Raw genomic sequence first — 24,715 nt, forward strand, 5'->3', positions numbered from 1 at the left:
CTTACTTTGACATGTACCATTTATCTAGACATGGATGTGGTATCTCTTAGTGGACCAATGCACCATGTAACACTGCAAAACGAGGAATGGTTTAAACAGAACCTGTTATCAGAGTTATACATATTAAACTAAAGGCACTGCCATAATGGTGCTGGCATACTGATTTAATACAGTATATACTTTCACTAAAGAAATCCATTGCCTAAAATCATCATTAGCAGTTTTGATCTCCGTGCATCAGGGTGGGCCTGTGTGGCAGGCCTGTGGATAGGGTCTTCGGCTCTGCCTTGATCCCTCTGCTGTATATTATTATTATTATGCTTTGCTTATAAAGCGCTATCTTATTCCACAGCGCTTTATATACATTATCATCACTGACCCCAATGAGGCTCACAGTCTAATTCCCTATCAGTATGTCTTTGGAGAGTGGGAGGAAACCGGAGAACCCAGAGGAAGACCACGCAAACACGGGGAGAACATACAAACTCCTTGCAGATGTTGTCCTTGGTGGGATTTGAACCCAGGACCTCAGTGCTGCAAGGCTGCAGTGCTAACCACTGAGCCATCTTCTTCCTTATTTAAATTACACGCTGGTGCCATCTTAGTCTCGGCAGGTGCAGATTGATCTCTTGACGGGCTTCAATAAAATGGCGCCGTAAAGGCACATGAGCAGATTGATTTTCAGGCAGTCATCGGGAAAATGGAAGCAGCGCATGCAAAGATTGTGATCTCAGTTCGTCAGTGAGCCAAGATATCAATCTGTGCATGCGCCACCACTGTCACCATTTTACTGAAGCCTGCAACCAGATTGATCCGTGTAGCTAGGATGGCGCTGGCACGAAATTATGAAAGTACTTACACCAGAAGCAGCTGAGGGGCTGTGGCAAAGATGAAGACCCTACCCACAGTCCCACCCTACAGGACTGGCCCAATAAACGAACAGCTTGTTCTAATGGTGATTAAAGAAAAAAAACAGACTGCGGATTGCTACACTGGAAGTACCTAATAAATCAGCAGCACAGCGCCATTATGCACACATCTTTATTTTATAGTACCCGATCCTGATGACAGGTTCTCTTTAAAGGTGTTTTCTGAGACATTAAAAATCATACAATGTCCACTTAAAATGTACAGAAGAAGAAATGGATATATACTTCAATAATGATTAATGTTTCAGCATATCCAGTGATCTAGCATAAACCGAGACCTGTACCATAAAGCTTGCTGTCTACTGTACTTTGATATAATATACACCAAAACAATTTCTCGGTACACCAAAGCAACAAATATTGTAATAGACCATTCTTCACACTTACCCGCATCCCATGAAAACGAGGATTGCTGTAGAACAGCTTCATTTGCTCTGATGGAAGAGGTCCTAACACCTTCTGGATCGTGAAAAGTTGATCAATTTCACTTTCTCCAGGAAAAAGTGGCTGGCCATCACTCAGCTCTCCAAGGATACAGCCCACAGACCACATGTCAACAGCCTTCCCATATGGCGCCCTAATTAAAGAATATGAAATATGAAGAACATTCTTTGAGAGGTGGTTTTGCACCTTTTCTTGATCTAAATAGTTTCTAAAGAAGGATAATATGTATTAGTATAAGGATCAGAAGGATTTTTAAGACATTCAATCCTGTTCTGATGATTTTTCCGTTTACTTCAGGGTCATGAAAAGACATCTAATGAATCCGGAGTAAACGCATCGTTTGAGCTGTGTTATCTTCACGGAAAATAAAACAATCTATGGTTTGTTATGTTATATTTATCTAGCTTAAAGCCCCCAGTTCATCAAAGTCTTTACGACAGATACCTGGTGTAAAACACGTTGAAAAGCTACAAAATGTTTGTACCATGTGAAACAAAAACTTTGTAATTTTTAGCGTTTTCACACCAAAATAGGAAGAGCCAGAATGGGTCTGCCCCATTGATTTCATATTTCTATTTATCTATATTTTCCTCAATTTTTACGCCTGGATACTTCAAAATGATAACATGACTTATATAACCGTAAACTGTTTGGTAAATCTCGGCAAAGCACTCAACTCAAAAAGTTATTTCCAGCCACTGTTATAACAGTTTGTCAAACTTCACACATGCATAGCAGAACTGAGTATAAATGCTGTGTCAGAGGGATGATACTCAAGGTTCTTAAAAGGTGCAATTATACAGTATGTAACAAACACTGAACCAAAACTGGGTTAATTAAATTAGCCTATTCCTGCTTGAAGCAAATGCTTGCTCTACTTTCTAAAGAACTGTGGAAACATTGTTCTATCCCCACAAGAGCTGAATACAGGTGACTGCTCACAGCGTATCGCCACCATTCCTGACCCGTTCTATTAAAGATTCAACAAAGATAATGGGGCGAGACGTACTTGTGCTAAAAAGCAGACAGGAAACAGCTATTTATTGTGAAGGAGGACAAGCTGTGGATAGGTGTATTGTTATCCGCTACGGCAAAGCTTCACAACAGCTACCTGCTATTATTCCATTAGATGTCTTTTTCTCTATTGCTTCTTTGTGTTCCATGTGGTCATTATTTTAACAATTTATGGTCCTTTACTCATATTTACTAAAGAACCACAGGATGTCTGAGCTTTCATATAGTCAGCCCATGTAGTACAATCATGACCAAGCTTCCGCAATAGAAGACAATGGAAGATGTACGGTATCTTCAGGTCTTCATTTAATTCTTTCTTTAAACCAAAATTAACATAGAATCACCTTGAAGACAAACGTAGTTCATCACTCTGATAACAATGTAATCCAGAGATAGAGAACTTGCTAATTAATTTGCTATTCTTTGGAATAATTCCCAGACTGAAATGAACAATGCGGGCAGAATATCTGGCTCAATATTACGGACATGCCAATTAATTTAGTGAATTTTAATATTCTCTTTTTATATAATGATTCCAGGAACTACAGGAAGGGAACAGACCTCAGGGAACCAGGTAAAAGGTAGTATTTAATGGTTTGAAGCAACAGGAAATGTTCCGCTAACCATGAATATCAGTAGGGATTATTTCTGAGTCATTAAAAAGCCCTAGTTTGCATCACTGACTAAGCACTCTCATGTTTGCCAGAGGCAATTTTAATTAAACACATGGGTTAACAAGCATATAGGGCGAGAACGGTCCATCAGAGACTCCAGAGGATCCAGTGGTAGACTCAGGTTCTATCACAATAATAAGCACCTTCAACAGAGCTCCAAGTGGAGCAGAAATTGGAACCAATCATGTCTATTTCTTACTAGGTGAGTCACAATATTTTTTAGACCTTAGTAACGATGTTTCCTGTGTACATCAGACAATGCAATCTTAAAAAACGGTATTGAACATTTTTTTTAAAGAAGGGAAGGGAATCAGAATCTTTTCAGTTTTCATTGTGCCACGTTTACAGGAAATCGACTAATATACGATACAATGCGATACACTTTATTGATACCGAGGGAAATTATGGTATTACAGCAGCATTACAAACAGCATTTCAAACATTACAACATTACAAATAGCATTACACAAAGTAATTACTAGGTACAGATCTTGCACATGACTAACCACATTACGTAACAAACAAATTTGGGTGAATGCAGGTACTTAATATAGGGTACAGCCATATGAAAAAGGTCACTATGTCATGGCAGGCATGAGCGTTTTTTCCAGTTTTCTTTAGAGGGTGTTTTTTTAGTGCATATTTTCCAAAATAATTATTATTTCTGTACTGCTATTACTATATTATTTTATTATTACTATAATATATACTAATCCTTTAGAAACCATTTTCAAGGCCATATCTGGAATATAGGATCCAGTTTTTGGCTCAATATTCTAGAAAGGATATTGGAAAGTTAGAGAAGGTTCAAATGTGGGCAAGTAGATTAATACGTGGGATGGGAAGTATCGTTAATAAAGAACAGCTTGTCTGTTTAGAAAAAAGGCACTGCAGAGGTGATATGGTTTAGATCAGAGTTTCTCAACTCCAGTCCTCAAGACCCACCAACAGGTCATGTTTTTAGGATTTCCTTAGTATTGCACAGGTGATAATTTCATTACCTGCTCAAGTATTAATTCCATCACCTGGGCAATACTAAGGAAATCCTGAAAACCTGACCTGTTGGTGGGTCTTGAGGATTGGAGATGAGAAACACTGGTTTAGATGAAAGATTACATGTGGTGACCAATACAAGAACTGGAGGATGACTTATTCCTTCAAGGACCTTGCAAAGGACTAGGAGACATATTCCTTCAAGGACCTTGCAAAGGACTAGGAGACATTCATTACGAGAGGAGAATAAGCAATTTCGACATCTACGGTATATTGGAAAGGGTTTTTTACAGTTAGAGTAGTCACTGTGGAATGACCTACCACAAAAAGTGGTAATGGCAGGCACTATATTAACATTTAAAAAGAAGAAGGATAGGGGTAACCAAAGGCAAAAAGTGTATATAGTATACCATCTGGACAGATAAGACCAAATTTATATATATCAAATACCAATACCTAACAGATGGAAATATTTTCGCCCTAATGTTTGGATCAAGACAGTTATCTCAATAACATACAAGCAAAGGGGAGGAAATGAATCCAGAGATAACCTTATGTCTTTTTAATAAAATTGCTTTATTAGTGGTGAACGGCAATCGGGCAATGATGACAACACAGACGCCCAATAAAAATATAAAAACAACTAGTGCAAACAGAACACCGGGAGATACATCTGTGGACCCATATCAGAAAATTCTTATCAAAAACTATCAGTGTATTGGGTCACAGATTATAAGGCAAAATAGGGGGATTCAAACTAAAGGGATCTCATGTAGGGGATCGCTCTATCCCATTCATAGTAATGTAATACTGCATATAGCCTAACATAATACACTGCAGCAGAAAGAAGTGATGATTACAATGTTCGGCAAGTGCAAAGTCCCATGGAGAATAGTACCATATTCCATGTGTAGCTTAGTGCAGTTTAGTGCAGCAAAAGAGAGCGATAACAGAAATTAATACATCACCCAAAATTGAGGTATTCAGCAGATGTAGAGTCCCGGTGTCCGCCCCCCTGACGAAGGTGTGCCGAAACGCGCGTTGGGGCGGACACCGGGACTCTACATCTGCTGAATACCTCAATTTTGGGTGATGTATTAATTTCTGTTATCGCTCGCTTTTGCTGCACTAAACTGCACTAAGCTACACAGTGTATTATGTTAGGCTATATGCAGTATTACATTACTATGAATGGGATAGAGCGATCCCCTACATGAGATCCCTTTAGTTTGAATCCCCCTATTTTGCCTTATAATCTGTGACCCAATACACTGATAGTTTTTGATAAGAATTTTCTGATATGGGTCCACAGATGTATCTCCCGGTGTTCTGTTTGCACTAGTTGTTTTTATATTTTTATTGGGTGTCTGTGTTGTCATCATTGCCCGATTGCCGTTCACCACTAATAAAGCAATTTTATTAAAAAGACATAAGGTTATCTCTGGATTCATTTCCTCCCCTTTGCTAACATTTAAAAAGGGCTGGACGTATTCTAGTGATGGAAATGTATAGTTGATCAAAAAATATTCAACTTGATGAACCTGTGTTTTTTTTGTTAACTTGCATTTAAAAACACCATAAGTCATGAGATCCAATTATTTCGAAATGTCTGATACAGTTACATCAAAAATCAAACAAAATAAAAAGTCACATTAACATATGCTCTTTTAACCAATGAAAAAACAATGAAGGATCATGGGAGAAAATGCCATAAAGTGATAGAAAAACCACCATAACCAGAGAATACTGTGATTTTAAAAACTGCAGCAGTAAAAAAAACCCTGCAAGTTTGTTAAAAAAAAATCCCAACCCCTTTAAAAACGCAGTATGTGTCCTGCATATCATAGTTTCTTATTGACTTTTGTCTCCTGGCTAGTGCTGATATGAGAAGAACAGACTTCCACATAAGGTGAAATTGTTCCTTTCTGACAGATAATCTCTAAGTAACTTAAGTGTCATTTTTATATGATTTAGTAAAATCCTCACCCCAGAAGCAGCTCAGGAGAACGGTACCATCGCGTAGCCACGTATTCAGTGTAATTGGCATTGCTGCCTTCAGACAAATTCCGTGCAAAACCTGAAAAAGAAAACATTTCATTCCTTTCTTTGCAAACATGATTATAGGGTTATTCCCCCAACCACAAGTTATCCCATATCTATAGTGCCTTGCCGGCAGCCCCATTAACAATGAATGAAGTGGAAGCAGAACAAGAGCAGACAGACAGAAGAGGCCCCTGTGCAACAACAATACATGAGCTTGTTGCAGTCGAATAGCTCTTCATAATGCATCATTTAGGCTCCTTTACCTCTTGGGACCCTGTGTGGTTGCACAGGTTGCACCCAATGGTATGTCCACCCGAGGTATAGCATGAGAACCATTCAGGATGAGACTGCAGAGACCTTTTCAGGGTCCCAAAACCTCTATCTCGGGTACAATAGGGTTCCCACCAGCCAGGAGCAAGTGATCAGCATTTTATCTTCCATCTTATGGATAGGGTATAACGTATTTTTTTGGGGCATGACCCATTCAGTAAAAAAAGTACATCATGTCTTTCTTTATGAGGCACTTTACTTGACATTGGCCCATTATATTTTCCATCAGTGGAGGGATGTTCTAGCAGTCAAAACACCACCAAAGACCCCTTAAAAATAGGGTTGTCCAAGAAGAAGAAAATGATTTACAGTAGATGTCTTCAATGAATAATATACAATTTACATGTATACTATCATTATGAAATGTCCACAGATGCCCTGCTGTTTTACTTCCAGCTAAGGTTAGATATGTAACCAATGATGTCTACAAGGAGGCATGTCTGTCGTGATTCAATAGATAAGCCAGCCACTTTTTGTTTCACGATGGATTCACTGACACAGAAGATGCCAGGCTTAGCTACTGACATAGGCCACTCATCCAGGCCCGTTCATAAAAAGGTCACAAGCCAACATAGGAATTGTTCTTCTGTGTTGAACCCAAACTGGAAGGAATGTGACTGAACAATATTGGAACAGTCGTAAAATTGCCTGCATGTATTGTGGTTCAAGTAGTGGAGGGTAACATTTGTGTGGGTTTAAATCAGTGTTTCCCAAACTCTAGTCCTCACGGACCCCAACAGGTCTTGTTTTCAGGATTTCCTTAGTATTGCACAGGTGATGGAAGTATCAGGAGTTCTTTCCCTTGTGCAGCACTACGAAAATCCTGAAAGCATGACCTGTTGGTGTCCGTAAGGACTGGAGTTTGGGAAATACTGGTTTAAATAATTCATAGATCCACTCTAGTTGTACACCACACAATTGTGTCTCCATGATAAACACATACACTCTCTGGAATCAATTTCCATAGTTTTCAGCAAGATGTGGGATCGCTTCAGTTGTGAGTGATCACAAATCGTGAACTCCAATTATTGATGCTACTACATCTAATGCAATCGGAAATGTTGAGACTTGTGGATCCGTAACTCTAGTGCAGGGGCGGGGAATCTTTTTTCTGCCAAAGGCCATTTGGATATTTATACCATCCTTCAGGGGGCCGAACAAACTCCGCCCTCAAAGTACCGTATTTTCTGGTGTATAAGACCACTGGGCGTATAAGACGACCCCCAACTTTTACATATAAAATATGGAATTTGGGATATACCCGCCGTATAAGACGGGGGTCATCTTATACACCCAGTCATCTTATACGGCGTGTGGTTCCCAGGGTCTGAAGGAGAGGAGACTCTCCTTCAGGCCCTGGGATCCATATTCATGTAAAAAATAAAGAATAAAAATAAAAAATATGGATATACTCACCCCTCCGACGGACCCTGGCTCTCAGCGGTGCAAGCGTCTGCCTCCGTTCCTAAGATGCAGTGAGTGAAGGGCCTCCGTTCCTAAGAATGCAGTGAGTGAAGGACCTGCGATGACGTCACGGTCACGCGACCGCTCACGTGACCGCTCATGTGACCGCGACGTCATCGAAGGTCCACACTCCTTGTGGAGTGTGCCAATGACTGCCTTCTGGACTTCTGTCAAATCAACAGTCTTCCCCATAATTGTGGAGCCTACTGAAACAGACTAAGGGACCCTTTTAAATTCTTAGGAAGCCTTTGTAGGTGTTTTTTGTTAATTATTCTAATTTACTGAGATAACGACTTTTGGGTTTTCATTGGCTGTAAGCCATAATCATCAACAGAAATAAACACCTGAAATAGATCACTCTGTTTGTAATGACTCTTTATAATATACAAGTTTCACTTTTTGCATTGAAGAACTGAAATAAATTAACTTTTTGATGATATTCTAATTTTGTGAAAAGCACCTGTATATTTCCTAGATAAACAACCCGTTTTATATAAAAATGGCAAATTATAGGAGACAGCAATAGTAAAATAACAGATATTAATCATTGATATGCCCACAACACAGGCCTAATATATGCATAGCTGTGCTAGTTCCAATTTTTATTTGTATTTTCTTTTTTTCGATACAGTACTGAATTTGTGATTTCTTGTGATCAAACTAATTGCCTAATTTATGGTTAGTGTTAAATGAAAACGTTATTCTTATTGAGAAATATATGCAAAATGTTTGTGTTGTAAGTAACTTACCAAAATCACAAAGCTTTAAGATATCGTTGTAGCTAATTAAGAGGTTTTCTGGTTTGATGTCTACGAGACAGAAACAAGAGATCAGAAGCCACAAAATAACATATTTATTACTTGTTTACGCCAAGATAAATATTAATAACAAGATATAGAATATTTTTTATAACATATTATGCATATACAGTGCCTTGAAAAAGTATTTCTACCCCATACACTTTTCCACAATTTTTCATGCTACAACTGCAAACTTAAATGTATGTCATTGGAATTTTGTGTGGTGTACCAACAAAAACAAGTATTTGGGAAGGGTAAAGGAAGTAATAGATGGTTTTCTAATCATCTTAAAAATATAAATCTGAAAATTGTGATGTGCATTTATATTCAGCAACCCCTGAGTCAATACTTTGTAGGACCACCAATTCCCGCAGCAAATCTTTTGGGGTATGTCTCTATCAGCTTTACACATCTAGAGGCAGAAATTTTTGCAAACTAGCTCTAGCTCAGTGAGATTGGATGGAGGCGTCTGTGAACAGCAATTTTCAAATCTTGTCACAGATTCTCAATGGGATTTAGGTGTGGACAGTGACTGAGCCAGTCACACAAATGAATATGCTTAGATCTAAACCAGTCCATTGTAGCTCTGGCAGTATGTTTCGAGGCATTGTCCTGCTGGAAGGTGAACATACGTCCCAATCTCAAGTCTTTTGCAGCCTCTAAGAGTATGTGCAGACATTCAGTAATGGGCAGCGCTTTGGACGCAGCACATGTTCACTCCGTCCAAAGCGCTGCTGGCTATTGAACGCAGGTGAATCCGCATGTGTTCATTGAACCATGAGGAATCACCACATCCAATACATTGTATTGGTGAAATTTATCTTGCGGAGATTCGCGTCTCCGCAAGGTAAATAGACATGCTGCGGTCTGGAAAGATACACCGCATGTCCGTCTCTGCAGGTAAGCCGCGGGTGTCTCTGGACGCATAGTGGACATGGGATATTTTGATATCCCATCCACTACGCTGTAACATCTTGACTCTGCGGGTTGGACGCAGCATAAGCACACAGCGTTCAACCCGCAGTGTTTACTGACCCTAACCGGTTTTACTCCAGGTGCACTGTATTCAGCTATTGATCTTCCCATCAACTCTGACCATCTTCCTTGTCCCTGCTGAAGAAAGCATCCCACAGCATGATGCTGCCATCACTATGTTTGATGGTAGGGATGGTGTTTTCAGAATGATGTGCAGTGTTAGTTATCCACCACACATAGAATTTTTAATGTAAGCCAAAAAATTCTACTATGGTCTCATCTGACAAGAGCACCTTCTTCCATATGCTAGCTGTATCCCCTATATGGCTTTTTCAAGCTGCAAACAAGACTTCTTATGGCTTGCTTCAAAAATAGCTTTCATCTTGCCACTGTTCCATAAAGGCCAGATTCATGGAATATATACTAACAGTTGTCATGTGGACTGATTTTCCCACCTGAGCTGTGGATCTCTGAGTGTCTAGAGTGACCATGGGCCTCTTGGCTGCTTCTCTAATTAGTGCTCTCCTTGCTTGGGATGTTAGGTGGGCGGTCATGGCTTGGCAGGTTTGCAGTTGTGACATAATATTTTTGAATGATGGACTGAACAGTGCTCCATGAGATGTTCAAAGCTTTGGCTATTCATTTTTTATAACATAACCCTCTTTTTTTTTTCTCTTTTCACAACTTTATCTCTGACCTGTCTGGTGTGTTCCTTGGTTTTCGTGTTGCTATTTGATTCCTAATGTTCTGAAATAAACCTCTGAGGCCTTCACAGAACAGCTGTAGTTATACTTTACAATAAATTACACACAGGTGGACTATATTTACTAATTAAGTGACTTCTGCAGACAATTGGTCACACAGGATTTTATTCAGGGGCATCGGACTACAGGAAGCTGAACACAAATACAAATCAAAAGTTTCAGATGTTTTTAAAATAATTAGGAAACCATGTATCATTTCATTTACACGTCACCAATAGTTGCTACTTTGTGTTGGTGTATCACGTAAAATACCAATAAAAGACATTTAAGTTATGACGTGAAAAAATGTGTAAAAGTTCACAAAGAAAAATACTTTTTCAAGGCACTAAAATTAGGCCATTTCGATATCCAGCTCATGAGTTGAAGCATTACATGTGCTCATTAAAGCAAATGCAAAGCAAACTATCAAAATCAACAATGCTTCCAAATAGTTGTGGGTAATGACCACTGATTCATTATGAAAGGAATCAAGTGAAAGGTCTCGAGCACACAGTTGTATAACAGCATCCCGAAATCTATAAGTTGTATGAGGCTGTAATGCAGCACACAAAGAATATTGTTAAACTAAAAGCTACATATATCTTGAAAACATTTTTTTTATTGGGAATCAGTGAATCCGTTAGCAGGGTTTTACCAGGTAATCTGAGAGCAGCATGATATAGGGTCAGAGAGCTTGATTCTAGTGATGAATCACTTACTGGACTGCTTGACGTAGTTTTGATAGAATCCCTGTTTTCTGGAATGTAGATGTAGCAGTGGTCAGAATTAGTGATGAGCGAGTATACTCGTTGCTCGGGTTTTCCAGAGCACGCTCGGGTAGTCTCCGGGTATTTGTGAGTGTTCGAAGATTTAGTTTTTGTCAACGCAGCTGCATGATATATGGCTGCTAGACAGCCTGAGTACATGTGGGGATTTGCCTGGTTGCTAGGGAATCCACACATGTATTCAAGCTGTCTAGCAGCCATAAATCATGCAGCTGCGTTGACAAAAACGAAATCTCCCTTCACTCACAAATACTCGGAGACCACCCGAGCGTGCTGGGGAAAACCCAAGCAACGAGTATATTCGCTCATCACTAGTCAGAATGCTAAGATGTGTATAACCCCACGCTCACCTGTGATTGGCCGCTTTCTGTGTACACTGTGCTTTGTCAGCAAGCAACCAGTCAGTCAGTCATGGGGGAGGAGTTACACAGATTAACTGGACTTCCTTGCATTAGACACCAAGTCCAGTAGTGATAATATCCTGCTGATAATACACTGATTGTACTGAACATACAGCACACAGCCTAATAAGTGACACATCCCTGGAAACAGGGCTTCAGCTCCTACATTATGCTGCTCTTAGATTAAGTAGCAAAAATCTGCTGACAGATTCTTTTTAAACAACTTTGTAAATAGTCTTCATTACAATTTTTCTACAATTCGCCACTGCAGTGACAGTAAATTCTACATATAGAGCAGAGTGCTTTTGCAAAAATGTTACAAATGCATCAGAGCTGTTGCTCCTGCCTGGCCCTGACTTCTCTTTGCTCTCCCGCCCTTCTCTCAGGGTCAGAGATAGCAGCAGAAATGGAGGTTGTACACAGAGCTCCACAGCATGGAGAGGGAGAAACTATCTCAGGAGGGTACAGAAAATAAGCTATAGAAAAAGAGAAAGCAATAGAGAGAAAATAAGTGCTGGATAGAAGCTGTGCTCATATATTGCCTAGTCAGTATACATAAAAAAAGTTTTAAATGATCTGATGACTTCAACTGTAACAATCTGTACTTAGTGATGTTTGTAAGTGATTATATGTCTGACTTTTGTGATTTTTCTTTTCTTTGTTTGACCATTGTAAATAATTTGCTTTGATATTACTTGTAAGTTATTTGATCTGGTTTCCCCCATTCATGCACATATCCGCCGTTAATCACTTCACCCCCAGGTGATTTTCCGTTTTCATTTTTCTTCCCCTTCTTCCCAAGAGCCATAACCTTTTTATTTTTCTGTCAACATATCAGAACTTGACTTGTTTTTTTTGTGGGATGAGTTGGACTTTTGAATGACACCATTGGTTTTGCCATATAGTGTACTGGAAAATGGGAAAAAAATTCCAAGTGCGTTGAAATTGAAAAAAAAGTGCAATTCCACAATATTTTGAGAGGGTTTTATTTACCATGTTCACTACACGATAAGTCTGACCTGGCAATATCATTGGTCAGTATTATTATTATGCAGATACCAAACACAAGCATATAATTTTTTACTCAAGTGGTGAAAAAAAATGGGAAATTTGTAAACAAAAAAAACAAAACAACTTTATGTCGTAATTTTCCGAGACTTGTTTTTTTGTGCCGTTAGCTGAGAAACTACTAATAATATCAGTATGTGAAACATCGAAAAGGCTACCAGCCGTGGGTAGAGCTTGGCTCCATCGGAGGTTGGTATAGGCACATGATGGCTGTTTAAATCAGCCATCATCTTCTGGGAAAGATGCAGGCTTGGAATGCCTGTATCAAAGTCAGGGACACAACATATGAGGTATATGTACGCCTTTTGTTATGAAGGGGTTAAAACATGGGTGAATTTATGGATATTTTATTTGGCGCAGACAATGTTTTAGTCTTATTCCACAGTTTGAAATATGACAGAAAATTTATAAAGTAAACTTTTTAAATGAATGGCCAAACAAACATTAAATTGTAAAGAAATGGTATAAAAGACATCTAAAGGGGTTGTCCACTACTAGAAAAACCCTATCTCAATCTGAATGTTTGCTTCCATTAAAATAAAAACACTTAAACGCACCTCCGGTGCTGGCGCCATTCCAGCGGTGTCAGCACTCACATTCCCGGGGCTCACGTGAGGTTGTTGCGGCATACAGGCCCTTCCCCCAATCAGTGTCGGCTTCACTGCCCTGGCCTTCAGACAATTTAAACATCAACAGAAAGCCAGTGCTGCAGCTGCTCTATGACTTGCTCTGTGTTGATGTTCAATTCATCCAAAGGTGGGGACAACAAAGCCGTTGCTGATTAGGGGCAGGGCTCGTGTGACGTAACAACCTCATGTGAGCCTGAGGAACGCGAGTGCTGACACCACTGGAATGGTGCTGACACCGGAGGTGAGCATACGTGTTTTTATTTTCAGAGGAAAACATTCAGATTGAGAAAGGGTTGTCCTAGTAGTGGACAACCCCTTTCACTGTCTATCATATCAGTTAATTACCTAGCCATTTTTTGCCCCTTCTTGACCAGGCACATTTTCAGCTTTTATTTAACATGCACTTTCAACATCTCAAAAAAAATTCTCATGCAGATATTCAATTAACTTTTGCCTCCTTTTCTCATGATATATGAGGCTTAAATTTATGTAATTTTTATAATTTTTTTATTTTTTTAACTGATATTGGCGTGAAATTGAAAATAAATTATAAGAAATGTGTGTCCGTTTTTCAGTTTATGACCACATATTCACTGGGTCCGGAGGAGGAAGCACAGTCAGTGCTACTGCTTCCTAATCTATATACACAAGCACTGACTTTATCTTCTTTCTGGGAAGTCTGGCTGTGTCTGACAGCTGGTTACCCAACCCCAAGCTGCATAATCTTGTCCTTTTTGTTTAGACAGCATTAAACTTTTAGAATGTCAGCCCAGGTAAAGTGTCCAAAAGTAGTTAGAGTTTGCCTCTCAGTTCCAATATTATTTTGCTGCCCTCATTCATTACCACAAGTTAGAATTGCCTTTGGTGCACAAACTAATCTCATATCAAGGACCTTTCATGATCAGTGATTAATCACCCACTGTTTTAAAGTGGGAGGGTATTCCTCAACATTTCCTTAGGGTACCGTCACACAGTGCAATTTTGATCGCTACGACGGTACGATTCGTGACGTTCTAGCGATATCCATACGATATCGCAGTGTCTGACACGCAGCAGCGATCAGGGATCCTGCTGAGAATCGTACGTCGTAGCAGATCGTTTGGAACTTTCTTTCGTCGCTTGATCACCCGCTGACATCGCTGGATCGTTGTGTGTGACAGCGATCCAGCGATGTGTTCGCTTGTAACCAGGGTAAACATCGGGTAACTAAGCGCAGGGCCGCGCTTAGTAACCCGATGTTTACCCTGGTTACCAGCGTAAACGTAAAAAAAACAAACAGTACATACTTACATTCCGGTGTCTGTCCCCGGCGTCTCAGCTTCTCTGCACTGTGAGCGCCTGCCGGCCGGAAAGCGAGCACAGCGGTGACGTCTGACGTCACCGCTGTGCTTTCCGGCTATGGCGCTTACACAGTGGAGAGAAGCAGAACGCCGGGGACAGACACCGGAATGTAAGTATGTACTGTTTTTTTTTTTTACATTTACGCTGGTAACCAGGGTAAACATCAGGTTACTAAGCGCGGCCCTGCGCTTAGTAACCCAATGTTTACCCTGGTTACCCGGGGATTTCGGCATCGCTCCAGCGCCGTGATTGCAACGTGTGACCGCAGTCTACGACGCTGGAGCGATAATCATACGATCGCTGCGACGTCACGGATCGTGCCGTCGTAGCGATCAAAATTGCACTGTGTGACAGTACCCTTAGAATTTGACTGCCCTAATCAGGATGTCTGCCGTTCTTTCATGCCCTTTCCACCTGTAAAACATCTCAGCATCTCTCCTGCAAAAGTTACACTAGAGAAGATACAGTATATGGCAAGTCAAAAGGGAGGGATACAGCTAATAGCCAGGACTTTATTACTTTTTTGGGGGTGAAAAACATTATTTGGGTAAAAAAGTACAGTTCACTGGTGATAATCATTGCATTGGCCATCAGATACATATAAGTTTATCGAAACAGCAGCAACTATTTAAACCTTGGAAAATTTCAAAATGTCATTCAAGACTGAAGCTAAGAGCAAAATATCAAGGTTTCTTTTAAATAATCAATCAATTTACAGTATTTTATAATTTGATACAAAAACAGTATTTCTGCGTAATTTTCCAAATGCCTTGTAACTCATTATAACTAAATGTGATTTCATGTCTCACATTAGTAAATGAATGATGTCATTGTTAGAAGCAAAGGATAGGGCATGTGGAAATACAACATGACAGATACTTTTTCCTCCAATGTCGTCTGTTTGGGGAGAATTGGGAAGCAGCCATACAGATGTGTAGCGGCTGATGCCACTGAAATCAGCGGGTTCAGCAGATTTTGCGTTCATTTGTGTGGACTCCCTTATGCCTAGACTAAATCTCGTCCTACTGAAACAACCATGCAGTAAATGTGTTCGAGTGTGACATCAGAGTACATGTACAATATAAATAAGAGAGAAATGATAAAAAGTTTGCCAGGGTCGATAAAAAATGTCAAAAGTTTAATGTAAATCCATATTCATATCTGTGGAAATCTATTGAAATGGATTTCCATTAAACTTTTTGCATTTAGTTATAGATCTTGGCAAAACTTTGTTTTCTTTTTCCTCTGTCAACGATGGGAATCTGGAGAGTTTGGACTCTCCCATTTTTCGCTGGTTCTGTTATGAATGATGCCTAAGAATGAAATCATTAAAGAAGTTGGGCACTACGTTTATTGAGGGCCTAGCCTTCATCAATATCTGACTGGTGGCAGTGCTACACATGGTAACACCGCCGTTCATCTCTTACCGACACCGGCCAAAAGTTCTCGGATGCTGCCAGAACACAGCAGCTCCATCAAAACTATAGAGGCGGTGGCCGGGTACTAAAGAGCCACCCCCAAATAATGTGAACAGGGGCTGATCTGCAGTATCCGTCTGTGGCCACTCTAGTAATCACAGAGCTGCTGTTTACGGAAGAATCCGAGAACTTCCGGCTGGTGAAAGCTTATCAGCAGTGCGCCGGCTGTAGCAGATCAGATAATGATGGCCTTTCCTGGGGATAAGCCATCAATAAAAAAGTAGTAAGACTAACTTAATGCCATTAGGAATTAATAAAACTGACACCAATTTTATTCATTCCTTACCAAGCTTTTTGTCTAAATTAAAAATAAAAGAGAATACTAAAATATATCAACTTGGCTTATTCTGTCAATTTACAATCAGCAATACTCAGGCATTTCTTAGTTATATCTCTTATCTCTACTTTCCAAATGCAAGAACTTGACAAGTTTGAAATTGCAGCTCCTATAGAGAGCCTACTAGCCTTTATTGCAAATCTGCTTTTATCGTTGCCTGTCTCTGTACAAATGAATAGTTTAAGAGTATGAAAATGTATTCCAGCCTATGGCATCTGTATTACTGACTGTCCTCTGTGGTCACCTTTGGAAAACAAAGCTATATGAAACAATTAAAATGGGTTACAAACAATAGAAAGTAGGAGGAACACGTGTATTATACGGTGATTTCTGGCTGAAGCTGTAGAAGAGCAAAGAACCCAACACCTGATTACGTCTCGTAAAATGAGAAACACTATAGATATAAGACCCTCTCACCTCTATGAACAATGTCATTCTTGTGACACCAATGAATCGCCTTGATGAGCTGATAAATGTAGTTCTTGACTTTCTCCGGAGGAACTCCATTTGGCATTTCTTCCAATAACTCAAGCATGTTCTAAATAAGGAAAAGTACAACAGGGTTCAGTGTTAATCTTGTTACAATTTACCACGGCTCATTTCAGCTTCTTAAACCCACTCACAGCCTGGTGTATTTGCCAGCCAAAAGAATGATGCCAGTGCAATCATGCAAGCACAGCCTATGGGTCACAAGCCAGCTCCATTCAATATACCCATGCAAAAAATGTGGATTAACTAGTCAAATTAAAGGATTCAGAGACTTTACCATTTGTAGCATGAATAGAATGAAAACTGATTCCAGTGTGCATTCTGGCAATCTGTGCAGTCCACCCCCTGTGGACTAATCAGGAGAACTATATTAGGCCACGTGCACATGGTCAGCATTTGGTGAGTATTTTACATCAGTATTTGTAAGCCAGAACCAGGAGTGGAACAATCAGAGGAAAAGTATAACAGAAACACGTCACCACTTCTGCATTTTTCCCCTACTCCTAGTTTTGGCTGCCAAATACTGATGTAAAATAGTGACCAAATACTGAAAGTGTGCACGTTGCCTAACAAAGAAAACTGCAAACTATGTATAAGGCTACCGTACTTTCCCACGTTTAGCTTTTGGTGAGTGTTTGATGTTGTAGATTTTCTGAATCCTTTCAGTAATATAGGTTACTTGTATTTTTTTTTTTTTTTAAATACGCAAACTCACCAAAAACTCATATAGTGTGGACGTAGCCCACAGCAGTGAGGACTAGTGTTGTTTTATAAGAAAATTACCGTTTGCCAATATATATAACCCTTTATATAGAACACTGGTCTCCCAACTGTGGCTTTACAGCTCATAGAAAACTACAACTCCCAGCAATCACAATTTGGCCCCATTTAAGTTGTGAAAATCTTTATGTTTGCCATTATCCTGCTTTCAGCACACTGTCCTGAAGAACTAACTGCACAAGCTGCCTAATACATCCCATTTCTTGACAGGCACCACTGTCACTTGACAATTCCTGTTATTCACTTCACCTGTCAGCGGGGTTTAATATTATGGCTCATCATCTCAATCATCATCTTTTGATTATTCATCTGGCCTGTGGTTTCCAGGAACCTTGGGGTTTACTAAAGAGAACCTGTCACTAGCAATAGACAAGTTTGATTTTTCTTACCTTGTGTAAATGTCACTGTTCTACTAAATCTGCCATTTTTCTTTCTTGATGCCGCATATTTCCATTCCTGAGATATGGCCCCCTGTTCCTTTGACGTACATCTAGTCTTGTTAGCCAAGGGGGCAAGATCATCAACTCTCCTGTATATGAGTCCTCCTGAGGATCACCCCCCCCCCCCCCTTGGCTAACCTTTGTTGTGGGTGACGTGTGACAGCGACAGTCCTTTATTATTATTGAGTCTTTTCATATAGCTAAATCGGGGAGCAATGTGATTAGTAAATCTCGCTTGGTTTTGATTACTCCTGCCTGAGAGCCCTTGGCGGGGCTGCCTGCTATTTAAACCTCTGACTTCTTCCATTAGATATATTCTGCTTACTTGGTCTGTAGCTCTAGTGTTTGCTCCTATTGAGATTTATCCCATTTTCTGACCGCAGCTCCTGTTTTGACCACTCACCTACTTTCTGATTTTGTCCCCGGCGTGACCTCTTGATATCAACCCAGGATGGAGACTTCTATACCTTTCTTGTCACCAGCTTGCTCCAGCAACCAGCAGCTGACTCCATGGCCCCAGCCCATTGATGTCCGTATAAGTCTAGTTTCCCGCATAGGGGTTAAAGAGTAAACGCCAGGATGTGGTACATATATACCTGGATGGGGCACATTATACCAGGATGGGGGGCATATTTCCAGATTGGGGCATAATTTACCTGGAAGGGGACCAGGATGGGGCACATTATCCCAGGAAGGGGTAATATTATACCAAGATGGGGGGACAATATACCAGGAAAGGGACATTGTACCAAGAAGAAAGTCAGGTTGGGAGACATTATCCCAAGAAGGAGCCCATTGTGGGAAACATTATTACTGGTGAGGGCCTCCCTTATTATATTCCATCCTATCTAGTTTTGTATCCATTATTATGTAGCATCCAATGTTGTTATGCACAGTTATCCAATTATTACATAGTATTATGTCTTTCTATATATAGTACCGTCCCTTTCATAGCGTATTCTCGTTATTTTTGTTAATCACAATGCCCTCTCTTTATTACATAGTCCCCTCTTATTAGATATAAAATGACTGCTGATGTGGCAGAATTTAACCAGAAGAACAGTCCATCAGCAGGCTCCATCAGCAGTCATTTCATTTTATATCTGAAAAGAGTGGACGTTAAGTAATAAAGAACAGGGCACTGTAAATAACAAAGATAACGAGAATCTAATATGTAAGGGGTGGTGCTATACATAATAAGAGAGGGCACTGTGTAATAAGGGACGGTAATATACATAATGAAAGGAGACAATGTAAGTGCCAGCTGATGTAAATTTTGTGCATGCGCGCCACTTATTTCTTCAGCGTCACTGTGTCTCTGAAGCTGGGTGCATGCTTCCTGGCTTCAGAGGCGCACTGCGCATGACCAGAAGCCATCTTCTGAACTTCCAGTCATTCACAGTGTGCCTCTGAAGCCGGGAAGCATGCACCCAGCTTCAGAGACACAGTGACACTGCCAAAATGAAAGATGCGCATACGCGAGGTTGCATCAGCAGGTGATGATGCCGGTCCATATAAATTATGTTACCATGACCACAGGGCCATGACAACATGAAAAGAGGGCGAAACTAATGCCCCATTGACTAGCCAAAGCCCTCATTAGCATAGGAAAAAGGGACAATATAAATACTCTTTTAATACCTCTTTTTCACTGAATAAGGTAATACAGGGCTGTTTGGGCAGGGAATTTACTCATAGAGGTATAGTGCATGGTTGGAGGATATGGGAGACCTGACCGATTCCCTTTGAAGCTGCACCCTGAAACTCTATAATATGTAAACATTGAATATATGAAATTTGAACTGCATTACTGTTAGAAAACACGTAAAAATTAATTTACTTACTGCACAAATTGGCTCATTTGTGTGAGCACAACAGCCAGCGACAAGGCGTACCCCTATATTGGTATCCTAACCCTAACATGATGCCTCCCCCGGGCTAAAAGCCTACAATTATATGGGAAGTAGGATCAAGCTCTATTTAAAAAAGCCTTAGGCTGATGGGATGGGTGATCAGTCAGAGGGCGTGTTTCCAAACGGAAAAAGACAAGTGTGAACAGGTGCAAGCTAAGAGAGCCATTCTATATAACTAACAAACAGCCTTGACGCTGGCTGTTGGGCTCACATGAACGGTCCAATCTGTGCGCTAAGTACCTTCATTTTTTAACATGTCTTCTATAGCAGTAATGAAGTTTTAATTTCATATATTCATTGTTTACATATTATAGCATTTCAGGGTGCAGCTTTAATTTGTTAGTTATATAGAGTGACTCTCTAAGGGCTGTCCCACACGTCCAGATAATTCCGGTACCGGAAAAAATCGGTACCGGAGTTATCCGTGTCCGTGTGCCCGTGAGCTCACGTAGGCCATACGTGCGGCACACGTGTGCCGCCCGTGTGGCGAGTGGGTACCACACGGAGCGTGCAGGAGACAGCGCTAAAGTTTAGCACTGTCCCCTGCATCGTGCTGAAGCCGCGATTCATATCTTCTGTGCAGCAGCGTTTGCTGCATAGAAGATATGAATAATAGTCAAAGTGTAAACAGAGGACAGTAACCCGCACCGCCCACTCACACGGGCAGAGCTCCACAGTGTGAACTCCTGCTGACAGCCAGCTGGTACGTCTCTGATCTCGGGTGCTTCGGCCAGAAAAATACTTTCACAACGAAAAGATAGAGAAAATGAGGGCCGCACTCACCGATCTCTTGCAGGTGACTTTATTAAATATCCATCTTCACGGCACGGGGGTGTGTGTTACAGGATATGTGAGGGAGCCGAACGACGGCCGTTTCGCACCGACCAGGTGCTTCTACGGGTACCCGTAGATATTTAATAAAGTCACCTGCAAGAGATCGGTGAGTGCGGCCCTCATTTTCTCTATCTTTTCGATATGAATAATAGTGTTTAAATGAAAGATCTATGTGTCCGCCGCCCCCCCACCCCCTGTGCGCCCCCCCGCTGTTCAGAAAATACTCACCCGTGTCCCTCGTTGGCTGTCACTCCTTCCTGGTCTGGCCGCGGCTTCCACTGTATGCGGTCACGTGGGGCCGCTCATTTACAGTCATGAATAGGCGGCTCCACCTCCCATAGGGGCGGAGCCGACTATTCATGATTGTAAATGAGCGGCCCCACGTGACCGCATACAGTAGAAGGCGCGGGGCAGAGAGGAAGCAGCGGCAGCCAACGTGGGAGCGGGGGAGTATTTTCTGAACAGCAGGGGGGCGCACAGGGGGTGGGGGGGCGCACAGGGGGTGGGGGGGCAGGGGGACACATAGATCTTTATTTTAAACACTATTATTCATATTTTCTCTGCAGCAAACGCTGCTGCAGGGAACATATGAATCGCGGCTTCAGCACCAGTGGGGGGGACAGCGCTTACTGTAGCGCTGTCTCCTGCACGCCACACGGACTGCAAACGGAGAAGGTCCGTGTGTGGTCCATGTTTTACACGGACCCATTGACTTTAATGGGTCCGTGTAATACGTGCGCTCCCACGAACACTGACATGTCTCCGTGTTTGGCACACGGAGACACGGTCCGCAAAAAATCAATGACATCTGCACAGATGCATTGATTTTTATGGGTCTACATGTGTCAGTGTCTCCGGTACGTGAGGAAACTGTCACCTCACGTACCGGAGCCACTGACGTGTGGAACCGGCCTAAGGCTACTTTCACACATCAAGTTTTTGCCGTCAGGCACAATCCGGCGAATTTTGAAAATAACGGATCCGGTTTTTTTGTCATAGATTTGTATTAGTGCTGAATTGCGACGGATGGCCTCACGTTTTATCCGTTTTTTGCCGGATCCATTGAAAATCCCTTTCCGGCGGCCAGAGATAACGGACATAGGAACGTTTTTTTTCTGTCAGTGGAAAAAATGGACAGTGACGGATCCGGAGAAAAACTAGTGAAATGTGAGGTCAAATGATGGAATCCAGCGACAGATTCAGTCTCTCTCTCTCTCTCCTTCCCCAGAATCCAAAATAGCCGGCAGATCCACAAACTCGGATCGGGTGAAAAAACGGATTAGTTGCATCAGTTTTTCACAATTTCCAACGGATCAGTTTTTTAAAAAATTTGCCGGAATAAGCCTGACAGTAAAAACCTGATGTGTGAAAGTAGCCTTAGCTTACACCTGTTCACACTTGTCTTTTTCTATTTGGAAGTGTTGGTCGTTTTTTGATATTTGTAGCAAATGTCAATGACTTGCTCCAATATTTCATAAAGATTAAATGCACTTCTTAGATCACACAACACAAAGCAATTTTTAGCTATACCGTACTTACTTTTTAAAAGAAATGCTTTTGTGTTGAATATTACTGCTATGTACTGTATGTTATTTAGCCACCAGGTGATCTTCTGATTGCCTTGAAAATGTTCACCAAAGGCTAGGTTCATAAAATCGATTTATCAGCATTTTTGCACTTATTCATGCATTTTTATGTGCATTTTTTGTTGTGGAAACAAACCAAAGAGACATTAAAGTGAGTGGCTTAATCTGAAGTCAATGGATAAAATCCACACCAGAAAGTTGTGTTTCCACAACAGATAGTGACATGATGACGATTTAGAAAAACAACAAAAGCCAATTTCTGTGATGTATCTGCACAAACAAATGCAGAATATGGATGAAATTAAGGTAGTCTCTCGCATCAATACCCGGCACTGCTGCCGGCACTCGGGATCGGAGCATGCGGCTGCACAGAAATACATGCAGCTGAACACTCCGGTCCCGAGTGCCGGGTATTGATGCAAGAGACTAGAGCGAGTTTCTCGCATTGTACACGCAAGTGTGATCCCAGCCTAATACTCATTCACTTTGCTGTGTCTGCAAAATATTGAGGATTTTAAGAGTGTGAAATCTCCACCAAATACACAGCATGTGATTCCAGCCGTATGTGCGCAATGGCCATGATCACACATGCTCAGTAGCTCAGTCCTATCAGCTCGATAGTCTTACAGCGGGGTGATTCCCGCTACCAATATTTATCAGCGAGCTAGGAGGAGCTTGTTCACACAAGCAGTAAACACATTAAAATGTAAAAAATTGTTAAGTTTCGTGAAACAACACACAAATGTCGCATTTAACTGCATTACGTCCCCATTGATAATTAGATTTAATTAGAGAGAACTGTTCAGTAAATTTAAAATTTAAAAAAGTCAAATTAATGATAGCAAAGGGCAGCAGTAGCGGCTTAGGAAACCTGATAAACTAACTTGAGGGTAAAGTTGTGCTTTAGATAAAGAATAAACATACTGACCAACTATGCACTTATTAAACTGCGTGTTGAATCAAAGAGTGTTGTTTCTTTTTTTTATAAAAAGTTATAACTTTATTGACACAGACAATACACACATTTAATTAAAATAATGCCTCTAAGCCGTAGAAAAATTGTAATAACAGGTAAGCGTGGGGTTCGGCCAGGACTAGCGTGCCATGTGTGGCTGTAAGCAGGGAGCACCACCTATTTAGGTAATACGTACATTTTCAGTTTTTACAGTTGATGTATTTTGATATAAGTGGATCCAGGTTAGCAGTAGCTCTTAGAGCGCATTGATCTGGTTAAAGCTGGTATATAGGGCTCTTGGAATCCATGGTTTCTATCTGCACTAAATATAGGTGCGGTCATAGTATTTACTCTGACTGGGCAATGAAATGGATATAATCCTTGCATGGCTGTGAGTAGCATTAAATATAGCTGCGGCTTTATTGCTAATTTTTGATAGGGTAATTGAGTCGGCATAAATTCTTGTGGAGATCTTATTGTCCAGTTTTTGATAGGTCATTTGAGCCAGCATAATAGCTTTATTTATGTTTTGATTTATGGGGTCTGCACATTAAAATTTATGTAGCGCACATTATGAAATTAAGGTATTGATCTTTCGACTGAGCGCTTAACACTCTTTGCATTAATATACTGTGTTTTGATATGCAGCTTTCTGCACTCTTTATAAATTATGTCCATGGTATCAGCAAAGTTGCCCTCAGCACAATTGAGAATTTTCTCAGCATGCTCTTTTGACAACCAATAACAAAACACAATCGCTTTAAAAATGTTTGAAATATTTTCTTAGCATGCTTTTTACAAAAATGGTGCAATGTTTCCAGACAGGGAATCTTAATTGAGATATTTTCTTAGCATGCTTTAATTGAATTGAGATATTATCTCAGCATGCTCTATCATCAATACTAACAAATTAAGCTGTTTTGTAATGTTATTTAGCGTTTATCTTATTCAGTGCTTACCTTAATTAAGAGATTTTCTCAGCATGCTCTAATTTAATTGAGATATTTTCTCAGCATGCTTTAATTGAATTGAGATATTATCTCAGCATGCTCTATCATCAATACGAACAAGTCAAGCTATTTTGTAATGTTATTTAGTGCTTACCTTATCTAATGCTTACCTGAATTGAGATATTTTCTCAGCATGCTCTAATCTAATTGAGATATTTTCTTAGTATGCTTTAATTGAATTGAGATATTATCTCAGCATGCTCTATCATTAATACTAACAAATCAAGCTGTTTTGTAATGTTATTTAGTGCTTACCTGCT

General features: G+C 40.5%; 1 protein-coding gene across 6 annotated transcripts in view; it reads right to left on the minus strand.

Annotated features, from left to right (window-relative positions):
* Window positions 1-24,715, minus strand: part of CDKL5 (cyclin dependent kinase like 5) — a 381,431-nt gene that overhangs the window by 75,107 nt on the left and 281,609 nt on the right. For all 6 annotated transcript variants that reach the window (XM_077294660.1, XM_077294657.1, XM_077294659.1 and 3 more), the window contains 4 exons: window positions 16,866-16,986; window positions 8,641-8,700; window positions 6,041-6,131; window positions 1,317-1,506 (listed from right to left, as the gene is read on the minus strand). In XM_077294660.1, the coding sequence (XP_077150775.1) occupies window positions 1,317-1,506; window positions 6,041-6,131; window positions 8,641-8,700; window positions 16,866-16,986 (462 nt within the window). The remainder of the gene's footprint in view (window positions 1-1,316; window positions 1,507-6,040; window positions 6,132-8,640; window positions 8,701-16,865; window positions 16,987-24,715) is intronic.

Source organism: Ranitomeya variabilis, chromosome 3 (genome assembly GCF_051348905.1).
Source record: "Ranitomeya variabilis isolate aRanVar5 chromosome 3, aRanVar5.hap1, whole genome shotgun sequence".
Taxonomy (NCBI): domain Eukaryota; kingdom Metazoa; phylum Chordata; class Amphibia; order Anura; family Dendrobatidae; genus Ranitomeya; species Ranitomeya variabilis.